Here is a 27,691-nt window from a genome sequence, read left to right on the forward strand (position 1 = left end):
AATCTTCTAGAAAATATACAGGCAAAACGTCAATAAATGTTTATTACAAATTGACAGTTAAAAAAGCTCTTTCACGTAATCACGGAATATAATTTTAATTATAAACTCCGATTATTTTATAATGAATTTCCCCTCAATTCCAATTGTACAAAGTTTGATTATTTTATAAACTCTTAGATGAAGGGATATTGTAGGAACGCCTAGGGAAATGGTGCAATGGTAACCTGAAATATTGGAGAAGAAATATATCCCACTTAGATATTTATTCAATGTTTTTCTAAACGGCCTCATATTTTAGAAATGGGTTAACGTAAATAGTGTGGAGTAGGCACTAGATTAAAAGCTGCCCAGTTATTTAGTGAGTTGATCAACTTAAAAATGTAAGGCCAACAAATTTAGAAAGAGATATCGTGGATAATTAGAGGAGAGGAATTAAAAATAACAGGTCAAAGAGGAAATGTAGGATATATCTGAAAGATATCGTGTTTTCCCCTTAAGTGTCAGAGCCTGTATGGAAAATGTGTTGATTTAATGCAGTAATGGTTAACGTACCATATCTGCAACGGTTGTTATTTATTAATTTTTCACATATAAATTTTGTGAATTGAAATAATTTCACTATAGCGTTAATCTGTGATAACCTAATGTCAAGGAATAGAAATACGAGGTAAAAAATATGGTGGTGCTCTTCATTATATTGATGTAGCAGTAGTAAATTCATGAAAGTTGTGGAATTGTGAATCCCGATAATAAAAAAATCAATAACTAACATTTCGGCGGAAATAACTTGTACACTTTTGAAAAACTCCCATGGTAAAAAAAAGATGAGTACAAGCAGAAGCCGTCCTAGTAAATTTTACCCAATAAGTGAAAATCCGAAAATTCCTATGGTCATTATGTTACAACTATAATGTGGGATATATATGAAAGATACCTTGTTTTCTCCCTAAGTGTCAAAGCCTGTAAGGGGAACAAATTAAGGAAAAGTTGTTGAATAAAAGGTTTCCAAAAGTATATTAAAATTCGGGTTTATTAGAAATATATTTAATTGATATTTTTCCTATTATTATATCAAACTATGCAAATTTATATTATCAGTTTATTATATGCTATATGATTTTTATATACACGTGTAAAAATCATAGTTAAAATATTATCTTATTTTGTATTATATTATAATAAAATTGAAATGGAACTTGCATTTTTTTTGGCATAATATTATTAGTAAAAGAGTTATATTTAACTTCATAAAATATTTTATATACAAAAATTTCAAACAAATTTATAATTTTTTTATCCCTAATTATACACTAAAACAAATATTATGTTATAACGAAATGGTAACATACAATTTTTAACTTAACTATTACAATTTAAGGGATAACAATAAATTTAAAAAAAAGTATCTTATACGTAAGATATAATCTCACTTAACAAATGTTTAACTTATACATATCTATTGGCACGATAAAAGTAAATTGCTAAAAATTATTCTGTACTTCTTTTTCGCAACCCCATTTTCAGGTATTTATTAGTATTTATATATAACTGAAATTTTTAAAGGGTTTGTATGTGTTTATATTCCAATACTAGTGTCGTTAATTTGCTTGGTCGTAAAATTTACTACCCAATTTTGTGCTCAGGCCTGCTCTGAGCAGCCGGAGGCCAGACCCGCCCAAACTCCGGGTCTAGATTTTACACAACCAACCAATTAACAACAACATCCAGCACATTCCTTTGAAAATTTTTCAACCCTTTTTACTTATATATATATATATACATCCTAGTTTTCTTGCACTTCCTAGATATATATACATATATATATTAGCATCAGAGTTCATTTATGAATGAACACACTTAAATAGTTTATATAAATATGCCACCACTAGAAGTGAATAGATCTATTTTCCCATATGTCCCTTTTTTCCGGAAATAAGATATATCTTGGATTCCATTTCTTATCCCCCACCCCTTATTAGTTTATTCAAGATAAATTTCATTTAAAAAAAATTATAGGCATATTTTGCTCCTCCACATACCTCCCATCCTCCCTTCCCTATTGTTTATAGCCCAAAAAATTAAAACATTTAAAATTAATAGCTTATAATGTAGCAATCAAGATCTTTATTCACATTTTTACGTTCCGACTAATATTTTTAATTAAAAAAAATAAATATCAATACATAATTATGAAATCCTTAAAATAAAATCTATTATGGGTAAAAACGAATTACATTTAAAAATAAAGTTAAGTAAAAAAATGTGTTTATATTTATCATTATTTATAATAATCGTAATATTTTTCAACAAATGCAGGAAATTTTGGTTAATGATAGTCATTATCAAGTCAACGTATATCAAATTTCTAAATAACAACCGAGTTTAATGAGAACCTTATTATTTAACATATATTATAACGGAATCACGTGGTCGAGTCCGACTTCCTATATTTCAGTCCCCAAAGAAGGAACCACCAAGTTAGATTAAGAGATAAAATATGATGATTGTTGGGATTCGAACCCATAATCATCGGGTTGATAGATGACTCTAAGGCGATGAAGCCACAGATTTCCAAAAATTTACGATTTTTAAAATATATATTACAAATAAATTTGGTAGTGCCTATCCCAAATGAAAAATAAACAAAATGCAAATTTGATAGGTAATACCTTAAGCTAGTGACTATCATTAACCCGAAATTTTCATTCATTTTTATATTTTACTCTAAAATTGATAATTGATATACATATAACAAAGCATATTTTAAAAAAAAATGTTAAAACAGACACGCTAGATTTTGAAAATCATTATCAAGAAAGGTTGGGGTAAGGTGGGGGCTATAATTCATATAATCATGTGGTTATCTTTTGATTATTTTGAATTAGGAGAACAAAGATCACATTGTGAGTATCGAAAATTTGAACATCTAGTGGCACAAAAATGTTCAATTCCTAGAAATGAAAAAGTTTATATATATATTAATTTAATTATTATTACCATAAAAATTAATGTAAGCCTCCATATTGTTCTGATCTCTGACCCATGAAGCTTCTCCTATAATAAAATATAAATTTAGATGATTCTGAAAATAGTATTTGGCGGGAGACCAGGAATCTTATAAGAAGATCTTGTGAGCCATTAGGTTTTCTCCTTAGAGTAATCAAACTTACATATATACATATGCTTTTATTTTTTCATTATCGGCTCACATATAAGATTTTTATAACACAATATACCATTTTTACCCTCAAATTCTGCAATTTATCAAAAAATGATAAATAATAAAGGTTTTAATTATCCATTAATATATCTTATATAAAAGATCAAACCCTTTTCTATATATTTAAAATATTCATAATTTGAACAATTAATTAGTTTTAAACTACCATAAAATTATATTATAAAGATATTGAGGGTCTTTTCATAGGTTTATACAAGCTTCCTGAACGTTATTTTAAAAAATTTATGTTTACTTTTTTTTAAAATTTGAATATGATAATAATCATATTTAAGAGAGAAAATCAACTTGAGATCATCAAGTAATCTAATATTGATTCTTCATTGCTAGCCATTATGCGGAAAACAGACAGGTTATGCAACAGTAAAAAAAGATATAAATCTAGATTAATGATACAAAAAATTACCATCAAGACAAATTCAACAAAATGAACTGTGTTAAAAACTAATAAATGCATCTAAAAATGTTTTGAGAATCTTTTTCCCACGTAAATGCGTTTTTTTTCTTTCGCATTGATTCTATTGCAATTTTGATCCATTCTGTATTTGTTTAAATTTGTCAATAAAATTTCACTTATTATTTATAATTTACTTTCCATTATGCCTTATCGTAGTTGCAATAATAACATTGTTATTTTAAAAAATAATTAATATTAGCGGTCCAAAAGTGCCTCATGGAAAAGCTCATCCTTCCCCCGGTGTAGCCCATTCCTTTCCTAAATAAATGCTTTTTGGGAAAAATTAATATTGTTAGGGAGAATTATGTATGGCATGGAAGTAAAATAAGTGGAATATAATGAAATATTATTTATTCAATATTAGCAAGCAGTTTTAATTATATCGACGGTTGCCTTTTAGGGGCTCACATACACCCCGGTCTACTAATGAGTTTTGTTTGGTTTTTCTTTTCATCGGTATATGATTTTTATATGGTGGTCACATTAGTTTATAACCCTAAAATGGGGTCTTTTAGACTGGGGCCAGCGGAGCCCTAAATTCATACATGAACTATTGATCTGGCCGAAATTTTTCTTCTACCATTGGGGAACCGGTAGGGACCATAAAATTTCAAAACATACTAACAAAGACATCTCGCGGTTTACAACAGATAGGCCGGACCCAAAAATGCATTGAAAGAGGAAAAAATTGATATCAATTTTATTTTTGTTTTTCGAACCTATCTTTATAATAACAGTAAAATTATGCATTTATATCAATCCTTTTTATGAATTTAGATTATTAATGTTGCATCTGGTGATATGTAATTGACATTTATGGACGTTTTTCAATTGATTTCGAATGAGAGATAATATAACATATTTTTTTTATATTTGTTCATTTTTTTTTAGAATTGTTATCATGTGACATGTTATATATCTCTTATTCCAAATCAATTGACAAACGTCCATAAACGTCAATTATATATCAACAGGATACAACAATTAATATATCATGTAATTACTGCCTATATTTCGACAAATACCAGTGCACTATTTGTTGAGTGAACGAAAGATAGGAAAAAAAAAATTACTTACAGAGTTTCTAAGTAAATATAGTAAAAAACTGAAATTTTTACGATAAAATAAAGTAGGAAAAATTTAATTTTACGAAAAGTTTGTAAGAGGGGGGCAAATAAAATTATTGTAAAAATAGCCACACGTTTTTTAAGCTTTTAAAAGACAATATATTTTATTTAACATATTATAAATCATTTTTTCTTAGGGGCCGAAATATTTTAAAGGTTTATCTAACAAAAAGATCTGTTAAGCAGATAAAATTTTTTATTTTGCATTTTTAAAACAACCCATTTAATCCGAAGTAGTGATTTGAATCGGGCCTAATTATTCGAGCCCGACCCGGCCCGAAATTTTTTTAAAATATAATTTACCGGCCCGGCCCGGCCCGGCCCGGCCCTAATTTATTTAAATAGATTAATAAAATTTTTTTTAATTACTCAAAATAAAAGATATTAATGTTATATGGTGTCTAGTTTCTATAAATAAAATCAAATATTATTTATTTTACATATAAAAAAAAATTCAACATTAAAATTGATAAATTTAAGATATATTTTTTTAAAAAAAAATTCCAAAGCACCCAGCCCGAACCAAATTTTTTTTTAAAAAATAGGACGGGCCCTAAGTCCTTTGAGGACAGGCCTGGCTCGGACCGGGGACAGGCCGGGCCTACTTTTCAGATCTCTAATCCGAATATTTTCAAAATTATTTAATGTTTTTTTTAAGAGAGTTACCTTTGTGAATATATAATGTTGCCAATAAGAATATTATTAAATAAGAAGCTAACATATTTTTTCCTTCTTCAATTAGCGATGATTAATAATGAAAGATTTGAAATAAATTAATTATGTTTCACAATGCATATGCAAGAAATTTTACCTATTTATATACTTTTTTTTTAAAAATAATTCTACTTATTTAATAATAACCTTTTTTTTTAAATTGATTAGAATTGTGTTTACCAAGGTAAAACTTATAATTTATGATATTTTTAATAGAATTTTATTTTTATAAAATTAAATCATTTATTTTATTATATAGCCTCTACTTAATTTTAATTTTTTTTTTAAATACAAATTAAAAAAATTGTTTTCCTTATATCTATTATATTATCGCAATTAATTTTTTTTAAAATATGCTGACCACCTCTTATCCAGGGATACGAATTAGGTTCAAGGATTTAAATTTTTTTTATTTTAATGGAAATTTTGATAACAAGAACTTAATCGAAACCGATATCCCTAAGAGGGGACCGAACCTGCCCCAGATCCGTAATACTCCGGGTTAATGAGTTGCCCTAAAATCGGTCTCAGTTTTATTCCCGCTCTTATCCGATTATATTTTTTATTGGCATTTTTATATTTTATTATATCCTGACAGAAAAATAAAAATAATTTAGGTTCCTGTTAAAAACTGATCTAAAAGATCCAATTTTTTTTATCATTCCATTCATGGCCGCCGATTAATGTCATGACTTCGAAAAATGTTTATTTTGAATATTTTGTAATAGATACGATTAATTTTCCGCGAATTATCAATTGAATTATTTCATACGCTATTTTTAGATAAGGAAGAGTTTTTTTTTGTTTTTATTTATGTGGGTAAGAAATTCCCTCAAAGGTCGAAGGAATTGAAAAGCAAACCTTGATCCTTTTTTTGCTTATACATTCATTATTAGAATAATTTAATGTCGCCGGGGTGGCCCTAGTGGGGTTTATGATATATGCTTGGAAGCCGAAAGTGTCAGGTTCAATCCTGATAAGGAACTGTGATATTTCCTGGTTTTTCTTCGATGACAGATGTATAAAGACATGTGATAAGATTAATTTCTGAGCTTAGAAAGGCCACCCCGGTCACCGACAGGCTTGGACAGCAGGGTGCTAGGATACTTGTCCAATAAAACCAAATGTAAATTAGATAAAAGAGATAACATGAATAACATAAAATGGAGAGAGATATTGAAGGAGCCTACCACCAGAAAAAGGGGAAAGCTAAAAAGAAACAATAAAAACATTAGAATAATTTATTACTATACTATAGACTAACACTATTTAACGAATTAGCCAAATGATAAGATTTGACGAACAAAATCAATTACAGCTACTATGAAATTCATTACAGTGAAATAACTAATAAATATACAATAAAAAGGGGGTAAAAAAACAAAGATTTTAAATTATTAAAGGCCAAACAATTAAATCAAGATTAAATATCATCTTTAAATAATAAGAAATTATGTTGATTTTTTTGAATTACTCCAATTTAATTTATTTTGTATCCATTTAATTCTATAAGAATATGATATATGTATTCTGAACTTTTATCGAATCATTCATGTTGTTCCTCTAATGGTACCTCTTGAGAACATAAAGGAGTTAATCTTATAATTATTACTACAAATCAATTATTTGAGAAATACCTAATAAATCAGTTGTCCGTAATATCCCAACTCCAATATTATATCATAATTGTAGAAATTAGTAAAATCACAAGGAATAAATCCATGTCTCTGAATTATATTATCCAACAATTTAATCTTTTAAACTAGGGCGAGGATTGATTGCTCCATATTTATTTGAGTAGGCATTAAATCCCATAAAATCAAGATTAAAATGGATAAAAACACGTTAGTAAATTCTTGCACAGAACCTATTACTGTACATGACCGGCCATTTAGCTTATTCGATGATTTAACTTAAAAAAAAATTATCAACACAATTATTATAGGACTTGGAGATAATTTTTCTATAAATTCAGAAAATATGCCGAATACTATTAATAAAATGACCAGAATGCCTTGCTAATATAAAAAGAAGAAATCTTCGATAAAATGATTTCTATAAAATTAAATATTGCAACAAGGTATGACAGAGCTATTTTAGGCGTCAATATTTAATTCATATCTGATGGGAGAATACAATTGCGATCAATATGAAAGAGAGAATTTGCAGAAAAGCATATTCAGAAATATCAAAAGAGTTATTTTGGACTCACAACATAGATATCAACGTATATCGTAATTACTGATAATGCATCCAATATGGTTAAGTTGATCGAGCTTCTAATTTAGCATGAAGATAATGACGACAAAGATATGATATAATCGCATGAGAATAATTTATCAAATATTAGTAATATCGATATTGATGAAAAGGATAATATTATATTTAGGATGACTTGATCCTTGTTAGTGGGAGTTCGATGCCCCTCCTACACTCATTTCATTAAGCCATCAATGATTGTATCAAAACATAACCTAGATACAGCGTCAACAATTTGCATCCAATTTTTATTGAGGGGGTATGGGGTAGGCACGAGGGGTAGGATAAATTTATTGGGAGGTTATCTATTAATTTTTTAGATGAAATAGGACAAAAAATATTTCTTTAAAATTTATTACTTATACTATAGACATATTATAATACAATGATATTGCTAATCATCGACCAAATATTGCAAACAATTATAGATATTATTTTCCAAATAAAACTCTGGTTAGACATTCTCAGCAAACTTATATTCATGCCAAGCAATATGCTATGATAATTCATTCATTGTAAATGAAAGGAGTTTTTAATTGAATTTATGATCATAAAAATAACTCTTTTATAGTCACAATATTTTGATAGTTGGTAGTAGAAAAATTAATGAAAGGAGTACCAGTATTAAAATGGTGTAAGATTAATAGGAAAATTTATCCTATCATGTAGACACTGAATGCAGGTATATATTGTAAAATAATATTTATTCATTATGAATTGAATGCGGTTAACTACCTAACTTCTATAGCATCAATCATAAATATTATTTTCGCAATCGATTCCATTTGATTAACAATCTGCTGAATGCAATAACATATAATAATAATATGTCATTGGCTGAATGTATATATTAAAGATTGAGTAAACCTGTGCATTTATAGTTAGTTTCAAAAGTTTTAGTATAATAGATAATAAAATTTATAATAATAAACACTAACTATTACAACAGTTTGTATAAGTTAATTCTCTCCCCCTATCCTCCAAAAATGTATAAACTATGCATATTTCTTAAATAATTTAAAAGAAAGAATGTAAAAGTTAATAATTATTCAATCTAAAGCTAATGACTATAATTCATATTTTTTTTTGGAATAAAGAATTTATATATAAAAAAGTTATAAATCAAAAATATTATTTAAGAAATGAAATATAAGTCAAAGGCAAGTCTTAAGAAAAATTAACTTCCTATTTCATAAAAATATTTTCTATATATAATAAGGATATCATACCAAAGACCGGGCAAAAGTGGACTACCAGCAAAAATGAGAAGCTGGGGACGGTCATTAAAAATTTATTTATCCTCACGCAACTTCTTGGTGGGGTATGTAGATTTTTAATCATTTTATTTTGAAAAATTTTTTCTAAATAGTGGTTTTAGATTTTATAAATCAAAAAAACTCTCAGAAAAAGTAATAATATATTACTTGGTTTTCACCAGTCATATATGATCGACACATGTAACATATAACCAGTATGTCATCCTCATCATATGAAAATAATGTTCAAAATATTTTATTTATCAAAACGGCATTATATGCTTTCAGTATATTTTTATGGACATAGGACATAAGAATATTATTACAGAGAATGCCTTAAATATAATTAAGCATATCAAACTTGAATCTGTATTGTCAATTCTTTTGGCTTCAAAAATATTTAGTAAGCATATGATTGAGAATATTTATCATGGTAAATCACCTTTTCAGCAAAAATTTCAATTTGTTTTGGACATTCAGAAACGTGGTCCTTTGGCATTTAAATGTTTAATCGATGCATTATTTATCACTGGACAACATAGCCTTGCAAATATTTTATGTCCTCGTGAAGATCAGTTAATGATAAGTCAAACTAAACTTACTACAACTAAATTCAATTCATTATTATTTTATATAGAAAAAGAAAGAGCAATATTAGATTTAACCTTAAAAAGTTCAGAAGTGTTATTAGATGATGATATGTACAATATGAGAGTTAAACATAAAGGATTAGCCTTTATAATTAATAATGAACATTTTGAAGTGAATACAAATATGGTTCAGAGAAAAGGAACAGTAAATGATTGCTTAAATTTACTAAATCTCTTTGAAAAATTAGGTTATACTGTTATAGTTAAAAATAACCTAAATATATCAAAAATGCGGGAGGAACTTGATCAATTTTCAAAATATATGAATCATACATCTTCTTGCATAGTCACAATATTAAGTCATGGGATAAATAATAAAATATATGGAACAGATGGAGAATTATTAACATTAGATTATATTGCATCCTTATTTGATGGCAAAAGGTGTCCATTACTAATGGGTAAACCAAAAATTTTTATTTTGCAGACTTGCAGAGCAGAGAATGAAAGAAATGGACTCTTTCATACTGAATTATATAAGGACATGCTTAAAGGTGATTATGCTGATTCAAAAATAGAGATAGAGGAGGAAAGCTTTACAACCAGTAAATATCCTGGTGGTATGGATATGCTTTTTATTTATGCAACCCTACCTGGCTTCATGTCTTGTGGAAATGAGTTTTTGGGTACTTGGTTTATTAGAACTTTTGTAAAGGTATTAGCACATCACTCACATGAATATGATATTTTGACTATGTTGACAAAAGTCAATGAAGTTATTTCTCTCAGTTTCGAATCAATATCTGGCAACAAATTGATGTGTGAATTTATTTCAAGATTATCCAAAAAATTTTATTTTAATAATATATAGTTATTTTGGATGCATTATATTATAAATTATTTAATCATAGTCATTTTATAGTATTTTAATTTATAATTTCGTTTATTTAGTTGCTCAAATTATTTTTGATAAAGAATTTTATATTTGTTAAAAAAAAGTTATTTTTTCTTAAACAGTATAAGATATCTGATTTATTTTAAAATAAAATTATTTAACAAGAGGCCTGTAGATGATTAAATAGATTAGAAAAAAACATACGAATCTCACTTAAATTTTTTTTAACCCAGTTAATTTTTTTCCTCACCATTTTACTGAATCCTGGGTAAACAGAATCCCAGTAAAAAAAACATGGATATTAGACAAATATCTCAATTTAATAATATTTTTTTTGAAATGCTCAGAAAGTGAAATTTTTATGGAAAATTGTTAATTTATTCTATACGTGTTGGAATATTTATAATATATAAATGTTAGTAGCATATTAGAAAACACATCACCCTCATAGCATATATGACCAAATTTTAAAAGATTTTTTTTTTAACATTAACTCAAATCTCTTCAATTGATCATTTTTGGTAAATAAATGTTTTTTTTTATATCGTAATCATTAAACTAAACGCACACTTTAAATCTTTAGCATGTGACCAACTTTTTTTATACCTTTATTTACCTTACCCAGAGTATTGTTTATTCATTCGCATCTTTTTAATCTTTCTACATCCTCTCACATTCTTAATTATCTACTTGAGGGAAAAATATCTTAAAAGTAATACGTTAGCAGAGGGGAAGAATAGAGTTTAATTTTTTTTAAATATAGATTAGATATTAGAGATTTTGAAGATACAAAACTCACCAATTTAATTAGCATCGAAATTTAATCAAGTACTTAATTTAAGAAAGTTATCGAGATGCATGGCACAATTTTTTAAAAATAATGCTCTGTATGCCATCATGAATGATTTAATTTTAAAGAATATTTCATAAAAATGACCCTTTTTTGTGGTACTAAATTTGTGACAACACCTCCATTTAATGGCGATTTCCTGGTTGGACAGTTTTCCCTCTGAGTTATCATTAGGAAATTTTGCGGCAAGGTTTTTACAATCGAATGCCCCTGACATCAACCACTTTAGGTAGTTTTTACCGTCGAGGAGACGGTGATCCAATTCTAGACCCAGACCACAGGGAACCTTTTAGACCTCCATTAGCCTACAAAGGACGTTGCCACTCCCCTGCCACGATGAGGCTGAAAGTAGAACTTTGGTGGGAAATTTGTGACGTCACCAAATAAATTTTTATACCCCAGTGATGCCAATATTTTTTTTGTCAAAATAATTTTATTTAAAACTCATATAATATAATACAAAGAATTTATTACCCATTTAAAAAAAAAAATTCATCGTTTATTTTTTCCAAAGGACAATTTTATCGTTGTATTCATATAATGTAAAGATTTTCTACTAACATATTAATTCCGAAATAGCTATTTTGATTATTATTATTACATGAAAAAGATTATTTGATTATTGTAAAAACTGATGTTTTAATATATGTTATAAGAATAAGAAAAAGTTATCTCCATCCGAGGCTCTACTATATTCTTATTAAATAAAATATATGATAATTTAAATTAAGTAAAATTTCCATAATTATATCTGAAGAATTCACATTACATTGTAACGTTAGTTTATTTTTTTTTTCAACTTATAGAAAAATTATGTATGGTTTAGCAAGGCCTGCTAACTCTAAATTTCTGGATATAATAAATACTCATAAAACTTTCCCAAATTATAAAAACTTCATCAATATTTTATTTCTTAAATAAAATTTTTAATAATTATTTCTTTCCGAAGATTTTTTTTGGCGATTTTTTTTCCTATTTTGTTAATTTTCTAAAAATAATTTAATATTTTATATGGATCAAAAATTAGGGGATTATTTTTCCGGGAATTTTTTTTCATGGGATTTTTTTTACGGGGATTAATCTTCCGGTGATTTTTTTTCCGTCCTAGATTCAAAATTATGTTAAATCTTAATTCCCCTTTTTCCCTCCTATTTTTAGACAACAAAAATATATAAATATATATTTTATTTTCGGATTCAAAATTATGTTAACTCTTAATTCCCCTTCTTCTCTCCTCTAATATATAAATATATATTTTATTTTCGGATTCAAAATTATGTTAAATCTTAATTCCCTTCTTCTCTCCTCTAATAAATTAATATATATTTTATTTTCGGATTTATTCCTTTTGTTCAATAATTTTATAGAATTCAATCGTTATTTTTCTCAATAAATTTTATAATCTAAATTAAACATAAAATCCAAATCTCCTTTTTCTTTTTTTCTCGGCCTAACTTTAGAACAACAAATTAATAAATAGAATTATTTATCTTAAAATTTTGTTCTTTTTTTTCATTTTAAAAGTCTGTAAAAAAACTTTAATATTTTTCATTTCCTTCCGTAATTTAATCTTTATTTTCCATAATTTTATCATTGTAAATTGAGAATTCCTATTTAAAGGTAAATATTAATAATCTTATTTTTGTATATCATTTATAATTTTTTATTTTATAGTTTACTTTTATTTTTAAGAATGCCTTTAAATTATGTCATAAGTGAACGTGGATCAAAACAATTAGTTCATGATCAATACATATTCAGGAAAGAAAGAATTATAAATCAAAAAACAATATGGAAATGTGTAGAGGCTTATAAATTATTGGAAGGTAGACCTACCCGTTGCAAAGGACGATGCCACACATTAAATGAAGAGGTAATTCTTCATATTGATAATCATAATCATGTGATAGATGGTATAGAGGTCTTAAAAACCGAATGCCTAAATAACATTAAAAAACGGGCTATTGAGGTGACTGATACACCTCAAAAAATTATAAGCATTGCAATAACAGAGGGTTCCCCATCCCTTCATGCTGCCCTTCCGCCCATCACGTCAATAAAACGAACCATCCAGCGAGCTAGATCGCTCATGGGTTCTCCATTACCTACCCCGACAAACAGTTATGATCTAGATTTACCTGATATCTATAGAAAAACATGTTCGGGGTTGCCATTCCTTCAATATGATAGCAAGCATCTGCTACCGGAGCTACCAAGAATTTTGATATTCGCCACGGCCCAAAACCTTAGATTGATGGCGAAAAGCAGTCACTGGTATGCAAATGGCACGTTTAAGACAACCCCCTTAATTTTTTACCAACTTTGGACCCTCCATGTCCTATATAATAAAACAGTTATACCCACAATTTTTGCGCTATTACCGAATAAAACCCAGATTACATACATAAGGGTCTTGGGTGAGATAAAAAGATTACAAAACAATGTAAATCCTATATCGGTAATGATCGATTTTGAGCAGGCTGAAATAAATGCCTTTACACATTCATTTCCATCGATAACAATAAGAGGCTGTTTTTTTCATATGACTCAAGCAATTTGGAGGCACATCCAAAGTGATAGCGAATTATTATCTCATTATTTAGATAGAGATGCGGGAAGTGATTGGTCTATAAAAATTAGACAAATGGTGTCACTTGCATTTGTTCCCGTGGAGGACGTGTTTGATGCCTTTTATGGGCTATTACACACACAATTCTATCAAGACAATGAAAGTGTCTTGGACAAACTTATAACATATTACGAAGCCACCTGGATTGGCAAGATTCTTCGTAATGGAGATAGACAAGAACCAAGGTTTCCAATTCCCCTTTGGAATCAATACGCTGCTACATTGCAGGGAATCCCAAAGACAAATAATGCAGTTGAAGGTAATTTTTTTTAAAAATTTGCTATCTTTTTAATCATTATTACACAATATTTTTTATAATTTACTTTGCAATTATTTTCTAAAGGTTGGCACAGAGCATTCTCATCTCTGCTATCATCGCACCATCCCTCTATTTGGAAATTTTTAGATGCTCTACGTTTAGAACAATCGTTAACCGAAGCAAAAATTGAACAATATATTTCTGGTACGCAACCCCCGAGATCAAGAAAGGTGTATCGGGATACAGCTGAAAATATTATATTAATTGTATCTGACTATGTAAATCGCCCGATTAATGATTATTTAAGAGGGATCGCATATAATTTTAATTTACAAACAAATTAATGTTTTTTAAACATATTTTTGGCATGTTTTATATAGTATATTTGTATTTTCTATAGTCATTTTATATATAAATAAAAAAATTGTGCGTTAATTCGTTTTTGATTATTTTATAATAGAAAAAAATAGATAAACATAATATATATTTAAAATGATTAATAGAATTATTTTAAGGATTTTTAATAAATCTAAAAAATGAATCAGTCTTAATTTGAATTTTATTGGATCAACATTAGTGTTGTTAAACGTCCGATTTGGGTCGATTAAGATTTTAGCCATAATAACATGTAAGATTAGAGATAGAAGTCCAAACTTTTCTTACATTTAGCGCAAAATCTCGCTTACATAATATTGGCTACTAATCAAAATAGGGGAGATTGGGGTTAGGTACCGGGGCTTGGCAAACCACTAAATCTCATCTTAAAATTAAATACACCAGATGGTTAAAATTTTATCATAATATAGTTTTTATTAGTTTACGTCTTTAGACAAAAAATCTTTTGAAATAATTATTAAAAATTTTATTTAAGAAATAAAATATTGATGAAGTTTTTATAATTTGGGAAAGTTTTATGAGTATTTATTATATCCAGAAATTAGCAGGGCTTGCTAAACCATACACGTCAATTATGGCAGTTAATAATGAAAAAAATACAAAATGTTTATTAAATTAACCAAAATTAAGTTTCAATTTTTATATATAACTTTCCTTAATTTACCCGCTATTGGGGCTTGTTGGACAAAATTGTTCTTTTACAAAAAGTAAAATTCAAAAAAAAATGATTATATTCTTAAAATTTTTTATAAGGAATTTTTATAGAGTATAGTTTTAGGCATCTAATCATATATTTTTTTTATAATATCTAAAAAACCAGGAGCTATAGCCAATTTTATAAAAATCGGTCCGACTGACCCCAGTCTCCCCTACCTTATAATGTTCCAGCAAGGAAATCGGTATAAATATTGGTTGTTAATTTATTTTATTGATATTACACATTTAGTAAATAAAATTGAGATTTTTGTAAAAAAAAATACGAAGAAATAATTAATATGACCAACATTCAAAATCATTTCTATTTAATCATCCTTTTTTTATGCTAATAAATTTATAATAAATTGCAACTGTATTAGATACGCGCCGAATTGACGCCGCGCTGAATTGACGTTGCACTGAATTGAAGTTGCGCCGAATTGTCGCCGCGCCGAATTGACGTTGCGCCGAGTTGTCGCCGCGCTGAATTAACGTTGCGCCGAGTTGTCGCCGCGCTGAATTAACGTTGCGCCGAGTTGTCGCCGCGCTGAATTGACGATGCGCCGAATTGACGCCGCGCCGAGTTGTCGCCGCGCTGAATTGACGATGCGCCGAATTGACGCCGCGCCGAATTTTCTGCGCCGAATTGTCGTGCGCCGAATTGACGTGGAACCAAAAATTCTGACCTGAAAAAAAATATTTTTTTCACCATATTCCAAATAGAAAATAATGATAAGCTTAGGATGGAAAATTCCATGAGGTTGGCATACAGGCATTTTAGGGTTTCCTATCTGCAGTATTTGTCGAGGGAGGAATATCTTATTCGATTTTTCTTCCGAATATTAGAATGATGACATCTCAACATCAACAAACATATCTCAGAAAATAATCATAATATCCTGGATTAATTACTTATAATATAATTCCGAAAAATTATTCATATAAAAATTTCAATATTTTTGATAACATTTATAATTTTATTTTTTCTTCCATTGATCAAGTTGTTAGTTTCCACTTATCTATTTCTTGTCATAATCACGTGGCTTAGACAGACTAGCCTTAAACTATGAAAACTTTTTTTTTTGTGAAACTATACTCCCGTCAAAAATTTTAAAAATAACAAGCTAAGGCAGAAATTGTAACTAGGGATAGAAATATTTTGGTCAATTCAATCAAATATCTACAAATCCATTTTGATTGGGAAAGCGGTCTCATCGTGCGATGTGCCATTCGTTATAGAATTATATCAAATGTATAAAAAAATAATAATTATTTAATAAATATGATTGAATAAATTTGGCGAATTCATCTTAATTTCTTTGTAAGAAAATTAGATATCAAATAGAAGCTAATAAAAAAAAAAAAACTCCATCATCTCCTTGTCTCCCTTGATTATAGCTACAAAAATACGAATCGAATATTAGCATTATTCGTATTCAAATCCAATAATTTGCATGAATCGTAATTACTTTTTGTTATCATAAGAAAATTAAGTTTTATATAAAAATATTTTCAAAAATTTAAAAAAATTATGATATCATCTCGAAAGATCTACGAAAATTATAAAAGGTTTTTTACTTATAAAAATCTTTTTTTTATTAAACATATTTAAAATTTTAGGGAAAAAACAAAGTTAGGCCCGGTCCGTTCCCGGCCCGAACAAGCTTCGGGCCGGACTCGGGCCTAATTATATTTAAAATAATCGGGTTCGGGCCGGGCCTAATATTTTAAATAAAAATCGCGGTGGGTCGGACTTTGGAATTTTTTTTAAAATTAATGAATTTTTTTATGTTAAATAGAATATATTTGATTATATTTATTGAAACTAAACGACATATAAGTAACATGTGTCTTTTATTTTGAATAATTATTAAAATTAATTTCTATATTTAAATAAATTCGGGCCGGGCCGGGAAATTCTTTTAAGAAAAATTTCGGGCCGGGCTTGAAAAATTAGGCCCGATGCATATCACTAGAAAAAAGAGACAAAGTTAAAAAAAAATAATGTCTTGTAAGAAACATGTTTTGAATACATACAAATATTTTTTAAATATTTATGAATAAGCTTTAATCACATAACGGATAATCCTTATTCTCAGAATAATTTTATTATCCGTAAAATACAAATCGAATAACGAATAATTCGTTTTAGGTATAATCTTGATATTTGGGTTTAGGTCGTGACAGGTGAGACTAAATCTAAAAAGTTTGTTCAATGATAAGTTGCCCTCCATTTTTAGATTTTTAATTGTTTATCGTTTGGACGGATTTGCACCGTATTTTAGTTCGATTTGTACCATCACCGTTTTAGAGATATTCAAAGAGCAAAATGGCAGCCAACGTCGCTCCCCAACTTTTTGAATTTAGAAATAAAAGCATTTAGGTCGATAGAGAATGATTTGTAACGTTTTATTTTTGATTTATAGCATTACCACTGTTATAATAGTTTTGGCGCCAAAAATATAAACGCCTTAAATTCAATCCATTTTAAAATTTTATAACGTATAACGATAGCTAACTTTTTTTCTTCTTCCCAATGATATTACGAAATAATATTTATCTCCATTATATATTTATGAAATCAAATTTCCATCCAACTTAAATTTATAGCGCGAATTTAAACTCCAATACCGCCATATTGAACATTTTTCAAATCTAAAAAAGGAATCGATATATATCGTTTTAAAACTGGATTTGTGTACCATTATCGTTTTTGAGATATTGGCTTTTAAAGTTTTGGCGGTAAAAATCTTTAAAATATGGGTAAAGGAAGTAAACTATATATGTGGAAAAGAAATTTTGATTTGGTAGTTTATGAGGGGAGGGGGTGAGATTGGCAATGCTGGCAATCCCTTCCTTTAGGAGGCCTATTGTTTGACTCCCTATAGAAAAGCTGTCATAAAATTTGTAAAATAAGAGTTAGTCACTATCGGATTGTTTAATATATATGTTTTGTTTTGAAAGCTATAAATAAATTTTACTTATAGCATATAAATTGGGATCTGAGGGTAGCCCATCTAGACTCTTATTCTTTTTAAATGTGCTAAGAATAACATTATGCCTTGTCTATATGATATATTGATTATAATTTTTTTTATGATTTGAGCAATGTTTTTATTAAATAAATATTAATTATAAAATTTCAATATAAATAATACTATATTAAAAATGAGCAATAAATCAATATGAGTAAATTGTTCAGAATTTTTTTTTTATATATTACTAAAATAAAATTTTTTGGATAATCTAGAGGTAAATTCTGACATCATTTTGTGGCCTGATTTTGATTCGTAATTATGGATGATAACTTTATTGACTTTTGTCAGCATATCTAATATGTCATGTTCATGAGAATGTTCTGAAAACACCTTAACAATTGCTCTAACAAACCAAGTACCTAAAACCCCATCTCTCCAAGATACAAATCCAGGAAGAGTGGCGTAAGCAAAAATCATATCCATGCCACCAGGATATTTACTCTGCATCTCCATTGAATCAGTCTGATCATCCTCAATTATTTTTTTATAAAATTGGGTATGAAAAAATCCTTTATCTCTTTCATCCCCTCGACAGGCTTGCAAAATAAAAATTTTAGGTTTATTAATTAATAAGGGGCAAGCCTTGCCATCAAAGAATGTTGAAATATGATCTAATGATAATAATTGGCCATCAATTCCATATATTTTATCATTCATTCCATGGCTTAATATTGAGATTATGCAAGAAGAGGTGTGATCCTTGCGATTTGAAAATTCATCAAGTTCCTCCTTCATTTTTAATTTAGTTAAGTCACATTTAACTATGACTGTATAGCCCAATTTTTGAAACAAATTTTTTAAATTTGCACAATCATTTGCTGTTCCTTTTCTCGGAGCTAAATTAGTATTATATTCAAAATTCTCATTGTTTATTATAATAGCCAATCCTTTATTTTTAACTCTCATATCATACATATCTTGTCCAAACAACACTTCTGAATTTTTGATATGTATATCCAATATTCCACAATCTTTTTCCATATATAATGATAATGAATTCAATTTAGTGGTATCATTAGTTTGATGATTACTTAGTAATTGAATTTCGTGAGGCAGTAAAATATTTTTAAGAGTATATTGTCCAGTGATAAATAATGCATCAATAAAACATTTAAATGCTAAAGGACCACGTTTCTGAATGTCCAAAATGAATTGAAATTTTTGTAGATAAGGAGGGCCACTATGATAAATTTTTTCAATCATATGTTCATTAAAAACTTTTGAAGCTAGGAGAATTGGCATTATGGTTTTAAGATCAATATGTTTAATTATATTTAAGGTATTTTTTCTAATAATAAGTTTATGTTCCTCATCCATAAATAAAATTTCAAATTTTCTTGATTTACATATCAATAAGAAATTTAGAAAGTGACTCTTAAATGACATTTAATTTACATTTGACGACTATTTTTTACTTGTATTATATAGATTTTTAGCTTGAATTTTATGTATTTTTAAAATTGGTTGTTGTAGCAATAACTCTTTTTTAATTGATCAAATATGATCTGATTAATTTTTAACTTATTCAATGATACGTAAAATAGAAATATTCCTAATTATAACTAATATAAGGGGCCCCGCTAGTTAGGTGCTAGGATATTAAAGCATCCCCTTTTAAGAAATTGCACCAATAAATAAATAAGCACCTATTATTGAAAAGGATTAGCACCCAATTTTTAAATAATTTGCACTAATTAAATAAGGGCTTATTTAAATAAACATTATTTTCTTTGTGACAATCATTTTATAAATAAAATTTTCTTCCTCTCGCCTTAAGCAAAAATGAAAAAATATATTATTATATTAAAAAAGTGATATATGATCTATTTATAATTATTTTGTAAATTATTATTTTATTAGATACTATACTACCCATCAAAGTGAAATAAAATCGAATATATAAGATTATATTTTATATTCAGATTTTATTATTTGATATATTTTATATACAACCTCAACATTTATGTATTCAAATTACAATTTCGTTGTCTCATTTTTATAACTTAACTTATCTAGTTCTTATTTTCTATTTTTAATATTACACAAATTATATGTTATTTTTATCATGCTTATAAAGAAAATAAATTATGATATATTTAGTTTTTCGATAGGTAAGATTAAGGTTGTATAAATTCGATATGTATTTATTTTTACGCGTTGTGCTTCAATTAATCTAATGTTCTATTTAATTTAAAAAAAAGCAAAATAAAAGGAATTTTATAATTTTTTATGATTACTGGGGCCATTTAGTTTTTTTTACTGGATATGAGTGTAAAGCATTTGAGTTTGATTCTATATTTGTATTAGATATTTTAAGAAAACATGTAAATATAAATTAATTATAGCAAAGTAATAAATCTAGGGACATAAATTTGACCTAAATGTTGTAGCTGTTGAAAAAAATAAGAAACAAATTTAATTTAATACATCAAATGTCAGTTATTTTCTGACAGGGGAATTGAGTTTTCCTGGGAGATGGAGAAAAAACGTGATCATCATATGGTTGGTATTTAAAGAGTCCTTTGTTTGATATTTGGAGTGAAGATATTGGATTAATTGGAGAAGATGTCAGCTGGGAAGAACAAAGAATGGAGAAGATTCAACTATTTTTATAAATATGAAATCTTCTGATAAATATAATTATGAATAAATATGGATCTTCGTTAATGGTCAATGGTTTTTATTTAATATTATTAGGAGGAATTATTTTGGATTGTTAAGTTATATAATTGAGAGTAAAGGGCATTTTTTATTAAATCTAATTTAAGATTATAAGACTAAAGCCAGACAATTATGGGAATAAGGAAAGTATGGTGGGCGTAGCTCATCAAAAATATATATATAAATAGATTCATCGCCTAGATGGCAGATAATTTGCTGGAGGCAAATTCCCTTTAAAAATCACCCCTACCCCCCTAATTCGCCAAACCGCAATTCTATAGTGTTATTATTAAAAGAATTTTATAATATGCTAATATTTATAACCTCACAACAAGATTTTATTTACATTTTTTCTGGTCTATTTAATCTAGAAAAATCAATTAATTTTTTTGTTGGCGATAATCAGTGTTGTTAAAGTAGAGCAACCCGTTTTTCAGTAGCGGTAGCGCGCTACTTTAAAAAAAATAACGGTAGCTTGATAATTAATACACATAAAAATTTAAAATTATTTTAAATGAATTTTTAATACATAATCTTTTTATTTAATTTAATTTTTGGATATATTTGAAAATCTGCATTATAAATCTAGTTTCTAAAATATGTCGACGATAGAGATTAATATTGAACATAATTTTGGTACAGATCATATCGACAAAGCCCTGGAAAATAATGATAGTATGGACTTTTCCTGAATTCGCAAAATATTTTAATCTATATAAAAAAAATTAATACAGGGTATAAATTTAATTGTAAGATGTGCCGGAAGGTTTTATCATCAAGCAAGACTAGTAGCTTCAACGAGGTAACATTTAAAAGTAATATATCCAACAAATTTATGTGTAGCCCAATCCTTAGTCTTTAAAATAAAATTTGAATCAAAACTGTATATATAATAGTTTTTGATCTAAATGAGTTTATAAGAAAGTTCATTTTCTGGTACAGTCTAATAAGATATTATTCAAGAATTATATTCTAAATTAAAAATCACAATAAATTATTATTAAATTTTCATTTTGTCATCAGGCTCATAATGATATTGTATAATCACTCATCGCAATATGATATTTATAAAAGCTTGTAAATTGAGCAACAAAGAGCTGCAAAATAAGATATTTAAACATAAAATAAATATAATTTTACTGTAATATAGCTTAATTGATAATAAAGAGCTGCAATATGATATTTATAAAAGCTTGTAAATTGAACAATAAAGAGCTGCAATATGATATTTATAAAAGCTTGTAAATTGAGCAATAAAGAGCTGTATATTTAAAAACTTTATCAAAACATGCTAAAAATTACTATTTTCAAATCCTTTCACATTTTAACCATTTTGAAAGAAATTGGTTCTCTGGATAAAAATTTACGGGATGGTGGCCTGACAGTCAGCAAACATTGCCATTTAACCCACCCTAACCCCTATATAATTTTTATTCTAACTAATTACTATTATAATTTTAGACTGACTCTAGCTTAGAGGTCTGCATTAGGTGGGGTTTCGGCCTGCCCGTTCATGCCCGCCTATGTAAGTGGGTTAGCATGTGGGCAGGTTAAAAAAATTTTAAGAACGAGCAGGGGGCGATATGGGCGGGTGGGTCTGCTAAGTAAATATTAATAAAAAAATTGTTCCTATTTTTGGATATTAAAAAATAAAATGTCCTTTTTTGGTATCATAAGATACTTCTATCTTAAAATAAATAAACTTTTTTTGTATATTTAAAAACTACTTTGGTGGAAACGACAAGAAAGAGATTTGTCAAAGCTATCAAGATTAGCAAGAAAAATATTGGAAATTCCTGCAACTAGTGCTTTTTCTGAACGAGGATTTAGCATTGCTGAAAGGTTTTTTAGAACAGAGAAGAACATGTTTGACTCCAGAGAATGTCTATTCATTATTATTTTTTGCATTATTAATTACATATAATATCAATTTTTTATTTATATTATTTTCATAAATAATAATTTAAATTTGAATATTTTTTTTTATGCTTAATATAGTAATTTCCTAAAAACTCTTTTTGTAGAGTTGTAATGCTGAATTTTTATTTATTCATTAGATGCTTAAAAAATTGAAAGAATGGCTATAATTAAATTTTATATTAGCGGGCTTGAGTAAGTGGGCTGGCAGACTGATATATTTATTTTTGAAAACAATGAACCGGCTGGGCGGGATTAAAACATTGGGTGGCAGGGTATGGTCCAAAAAAACCGCCCAATGCAGACTTCAACTTTAGCTAGATCAAAAAAGCGCCTTACTTTAAATAATTTTTTTTGGAATAAATGATAACGCTATTAAAAATTCTTTTAGACATATTTTTGATGATTTTTCTTATAAAAAAAAAATACTAGACGGGATAGCAGTATATAAATGTTATTATTATTGAGGAGATGCAATTAAAAACTAAATTATATAATAATATGCAATATTTTTTATTTGTAGTAATAGAGCTAGTAAAATAATATTTTAAAAATTCCTTGTATCTATTTCATTTTTTTTTATCCACCAAATTTAACCCATGTGCATGGCATCAAATTTAGATGACTTCTGGAACCTCTTTCAATATTAAAGTCTGCATTTCTTGGTATACTCCTCCCATATTCACTGCACCACACATATCTTGCACAACCTAATAATCAAGAGGAAGACCAAGATCTACAAACGTAGAAAAAAACATGTTTCTTTGCATTTTCTCGAGTTCCACAGTATGAGGATGCAGATCATTTTCTAAATACCATACAATATAAATTTAGCAAGAGATCTGGAAATATCATTCTTACTATGCCAAGAATTCCTGTCCGAATATCATGAAGACTCTAAATAAATGAAATCTAAAAATAAATTATTAGACATTTTTGGCAAAAAAAAAAATTCTCAAATTTTCACTAAAATAAAATGCGATTTTTACGAGTAGTTTTGGCGAGTGCTTTGCCAGCCCAGATATATTAGGTATTATTTAAATTGTATTATAAGATATTTAATTTATACATGTTAGATTTTTACAATTTATAAATCATTTTTTGAGCGTAAATTTAAAAATCTAATTATACCAGAAGTATATTCTATCAATGTTTCGAATACTTATCTTATAAATTATAGAAAATTTTGCTGTTAACCTTATTGAGTTATTTGTAATTAATATTAAAAAAATTATATGGGAAATCGAATATATATTATACCAAATTTTTAAAGTTCGTGGAAAAATTGTCTGAAATTCATAGCGAACAAACATGGCGGCATATTTTTCCAGTAAAATCAGTTTTTTTTAAAATTTTTTAAAAACACGCTCAAAAAAAAATGATTTAAACGTAAAAAATAACACATTACGGTATACACATTAACGCTAACATTTATATACGAATAAAATTTTCTGAATTAATGATGGACATGGAATATGACTGTAAATCTAAAACTGTCACTATATTTTTTTTAAAGTTATTATTCCCTATTGAATAGTTTTTTTTTTAACTTTAATCATCGTTTTATAATCTTTGATTACATAATGAATTCAAAGTTCATTCCAAGGCACCCAAAGACCGGGGCTTATCAATCCTTTATAACATTTTGTAAGACAATAGAGCAAAATATGAGAAACTGATCTAAAATCCGACCACTCCCACTCCCCGACTATCCAATATATCAGGCTGACGAATAATGTTTATTTCAAAACACACGAGTTGGCAGGCTAAAATATTTTTTAAACAATGGTATTTTTAAAAAATGACCCTATTAAAATTTTAGTCAACATATTTATTATTTTTAAGTGACAAGGTTGAATCCCATGTGGAAGGGGAGGGGAATATTATTGTACTATTTGGGACGAAGAACTGCCAGCCTCTTATTTTTAGATCTTGAGGCAAACCAATTGTATATAGTTGCTATGAAACCTAGAGATTTGTAAATAGAGGTCCCAATCCTTTCTGTCATCCATGAGCAAAATATCGTGGCGTACATAATATTATTATAGCTAAAATCAAAAATTGACCCAGATAGGGCGCCGTTTAACAACATTAGCTTCGGGTATAGCGAATTAAATTTGTCTCCCCCCAAATATTAAGCTAATATGGCGGGTTTCCAAAATGATGTTTGTCACTCCTAAAACAAATTATTCGTTATTCGAAATATATTACTCGTCGAATTATTTTTTTTTTTTTACCCCTTATTCTATTTTAAATTATTTTGTTAATAAATTTAAAATTATTAAGTTTAAATATTTTAAATTATTTAGTCTTTTAAATTTTTAAAAATATTATTTGCAAATATTTTAAAATTATTCAGTAAATATTTAAAAATTATTTGACATGTTGTTTGTAGAACTTTTTCCTTTTTTCGAACTTTATTTTCATATCTATTTTTTAGAAATCCCAAGACGAACGATCTTCCACTGATCTGGAACTCCACTTGTGTCGATTTTGCAAGACTAACCTCCCATTTTCTGCCATTGAAGAAGGCAGGAGTTCTTAAAAAGAAAATATGCCCTCATATTAACATCTTAGGTAAAAGTGGCCCTTTAATTTTATTAAAACTATAGAGAATAAAAGAGAGAGATTACAGCCGATTCCAAACAAAGGATTCCACCTTCTTCAGCAGATTTCTCTAGAAATCTACCGATACAATTTTCCCTAAGCATTCACTCCTTTTTAAGGTACTTTATTGCACACATTTTTTTTAAAAAAAAATTTTTTTTTATAATGTTTTTAAATATAAAATTTTTTATATAATAATTCAGTTTGATATTATTTTTATGTTTTGTATTTTATTTCTAAAATTTCTAAAATTGATATTTTTTTTCAAAATATATAATTATTTACAAAGATAAAAAATAAATACTTCAATTTTTTTTTTTAAAAATATTTTTAAATAAATTAAATTTTTTTTTTCAAAAGGTCGAATATTTGAAGAATCAATCATATCTCAAAATGTCAAAATGTTTTTCTTATTCGTTACAACTAACGATAAGGAATTAACAGAAAAATTTTCGGGTCGATATTTATCAGAAACCGGCAGAGGAACCATTTGCACGGCTCGGTTCGGATTTTTTTAAAAAATTTTTAGGGCCGATCCCGGTTTTATATTTTTAGGTTCAGTCCGGGCTTAGGGCTGGGCCTGCAGGTCTTTGATATTCATTGCTCATATCAAAAACCATTTATTTTAAATTTTAATAATATTATTTTCATTTCATATGAGGGCTTACTAATTTAAAATTTATAAAAATTTACAAAAAATATGTTTAAATTTAAAAAATATATAAATATATATATTTATTTATATATATAACATTAGAATATCATAAAAGTAATTTTAAAGGGAACATTCACCCTAAAGAATGATTAGAAAAGGAGATTGACAGATTTCGAGGGAAATCTGACTGACGGAGAGAGAATTTCTCGTTAAATTACCAATTTTTTTATTTTTTTCCAATTATTAACCATCATGAATTAACAAAATATATAAATTTTTCTGAAGAAATGTTTGCAGTGGCATTGCTAGCTTTTTCCGACTTAAGGGAGCTCATTCTTTTGAATTTATTTTCCTTTCCAAATTGAATTAAAGAGAAATAAAAAAAATTATTGTCTAAAAGGGCCTCAAGGCGTATCTATAGTGATGATCCAAGGAGATATGGACGTGCCGAAAGATATGCCCAGGAATGGGCCCAGCGGAAAATATTCCCACTTTTGGATATCTCTGGCTGTTATATGATTAAAACATTATAGGAGTAAGGTAAAATTTCTTTATATCTAACCTCTAAGGTAACACAAACAAAAATAGTAAAAACCATATCATAAATTAATTTTCATTGTAACACTTCCAAAGTTTTCAGCTTAGCGACACTATTCGAATGTTTGATTTTTTAAGTAAAAACTTAAAAAAGAGAAAGAAAAAAATGAAATTTTAAAATAGATGACAAGATGCTTATAAAATTCCCAAGGATTTTAAAACGACGATTTTTAGAATAATTCAATATTGATAAAATTCGTTTGAAATATTAAAATGAAACGAATTATAAACACATGCTTTTACATTTACAAATACCTCGATATTATATATATTTTTATTACTGTATAACCCAATTATTAAAAAATTTTAGAGGTTAATAATTAATGTATTTTTCTTTTGAAAAATTAAAAATTACATAAATTTTGAAAGATTCAAAAATTTTGAAAATATTATTTAAAAAAAATACAAAAATTTATATTAAGGAAGAAAAAATCCCAGATGATCCTGACCATAATATTCTTTATAATGTTTCTTGATAGGGGTACACAAAACTCAAGTAAAATTATTATTAATATTTTTTAAAAACATATGAGTTTGATTTTTTTTCAATCCACCAAAAAAAAAGGTTAAATCAAATCAAATTTTGAACAAAGAAAATATAAGAAAGTTATTATTATCTAAGGTTTGGAAGGGTTTCAAAGTAAAAATTACTCTATTAGTTATATAATACATATATGAATTGTTGAAAGAATTTGATAATAATAAGAAAAAAAATTAATCTTATTGGAATATGGAATCCATGGGAATTGGGAATTTTTATATTTTAAAATCATTTTGCAGTGAGCGATTTTAAAAATTCGATTTAATCGGAAAATATATTGAAGCATGTGTAGAGTTAGGAAATTTCAGA

At 27.3% G+C, this 27,691-nt stretch overlaps 3 protein-coding genes across 3 annotated transcripts; 2 read left to right on the forward strand and 1 right to left on the reverse strand.

Moving 5' to 3' along the window:
• The first annotated feature begins 9,328 nt into the window (after positions 1 to 9,328).
• Positions 9,329 to 10,613, forward strand: LOC135929686 (caspase-3-like). Its single transcript, XM_065466381.1, has 3 exons — positions 9,329 to 9,454; positions 9,502 to 9,626; positions 9,689 to 10,613. The coding sequence occupies exons 2-3, from the start codon at positions 9,566 to 9,568 to the stop codon at positions 10,510 to 10,512; spliced, it is 885 nt and encodes a 294-aa protein (XP_065322453.1). The 5' UTR covers positions 9,329 to 9,454; positions 9,502 to 9,565; the 3' UTR covers positions 10,513 to 10,613.
• A 3,189-nt stretch (positions 10,614 to 13,802) lies between these two features.
• LOC135929862 (uncharacterized) lies at positions 13,803 to 14,634 on the forward strand. Its single transcript, XM_065466596.1, has 2 exons — positions 13,803 to 14,274; positions 14,359 to 14,634. The coding sequence occupies exons 1-2, from the start codon at positions 13,848 to 13,850 to the stop codon at positions 14,616 to 14,618; spliced, it is 687 nt and encodes a 228-aa protein (XP_065322668.1). The 5' UTR covers positions 13,803 to 13,847; the 3' UTR covers positions 14,619 to 14,634.
• A 3,944-nt stretch (positions 14,635 to 18,578) lies between these two features.
• On the reverse strand, positions 18,579 to 19,646 carry LOC135930348 (caspase-3-like). Its single transcript, XM_065467130.1, has one exon. It carries the CDS (start codon positions 19,644 to 19,646, stop codon positions 18,579 to 18,581), a length of 1,068 nt encoding a protein of 355 aa, XP_065323202.1.
• Between the last annotated feature and the right edge of the window lie 8,045 nt (positions 19,647 to 27,691).

This window comes from Gordionus sp. m RMFG-2023, chromosome 5 (genome assembly GCF_954871325.1).
Source record: "Gordionus sp. m RMFG-2023 chromosome 5, tfGorSpeb1-WG-v2, whole genome shotgun sequence".
NCBI classification, from domain to species: Eukaryota; Metazoa; Nematomorpha; class Gordioida; order Chordodea; family Parachordodidae; genus Gordionus; species Gordionus sp. m RMFG-2023.

Excerpts from the sequence above, each read along its gene's own strand:
- LOC135929686 (XM_065466381.1), top strand. The coding sequence starts at position 9,566 with ATGCATTATTTATCACTGGACAACATAGCCTTGCAAATATTTTATGTC. Across the intron at positions 9,627-9,688 it reads TTATGTCCTCGTGAAGATCA|AAAAAGAAAGAGCAATATTA; the intron begins GTTAATGATAAG and ends TATTTTATATAG.
- LOC135929862 (XM_065466596.1), top strand. The coding sequence starts at position 13,848 with ATGATCGATTTTGAGCAGGCTGAAATAAATGCCTTTACACATTCATTT. Across the intron at positions 14,275-14,358 it reads GACAAATAATGCAGTTGAAG|GTTGGCACAGAGCATTCTCA; the intron begins GTAATTTTTTTT and ends TATTTTCTAAAG.
- LOC135930348 (XM_065467130.1), bottom strand. The coding sequence starts at position 19,646 with ATGCCAATTCTCCTAGCTTCAAAAGTTTTTAATGAACATATGATTGAA.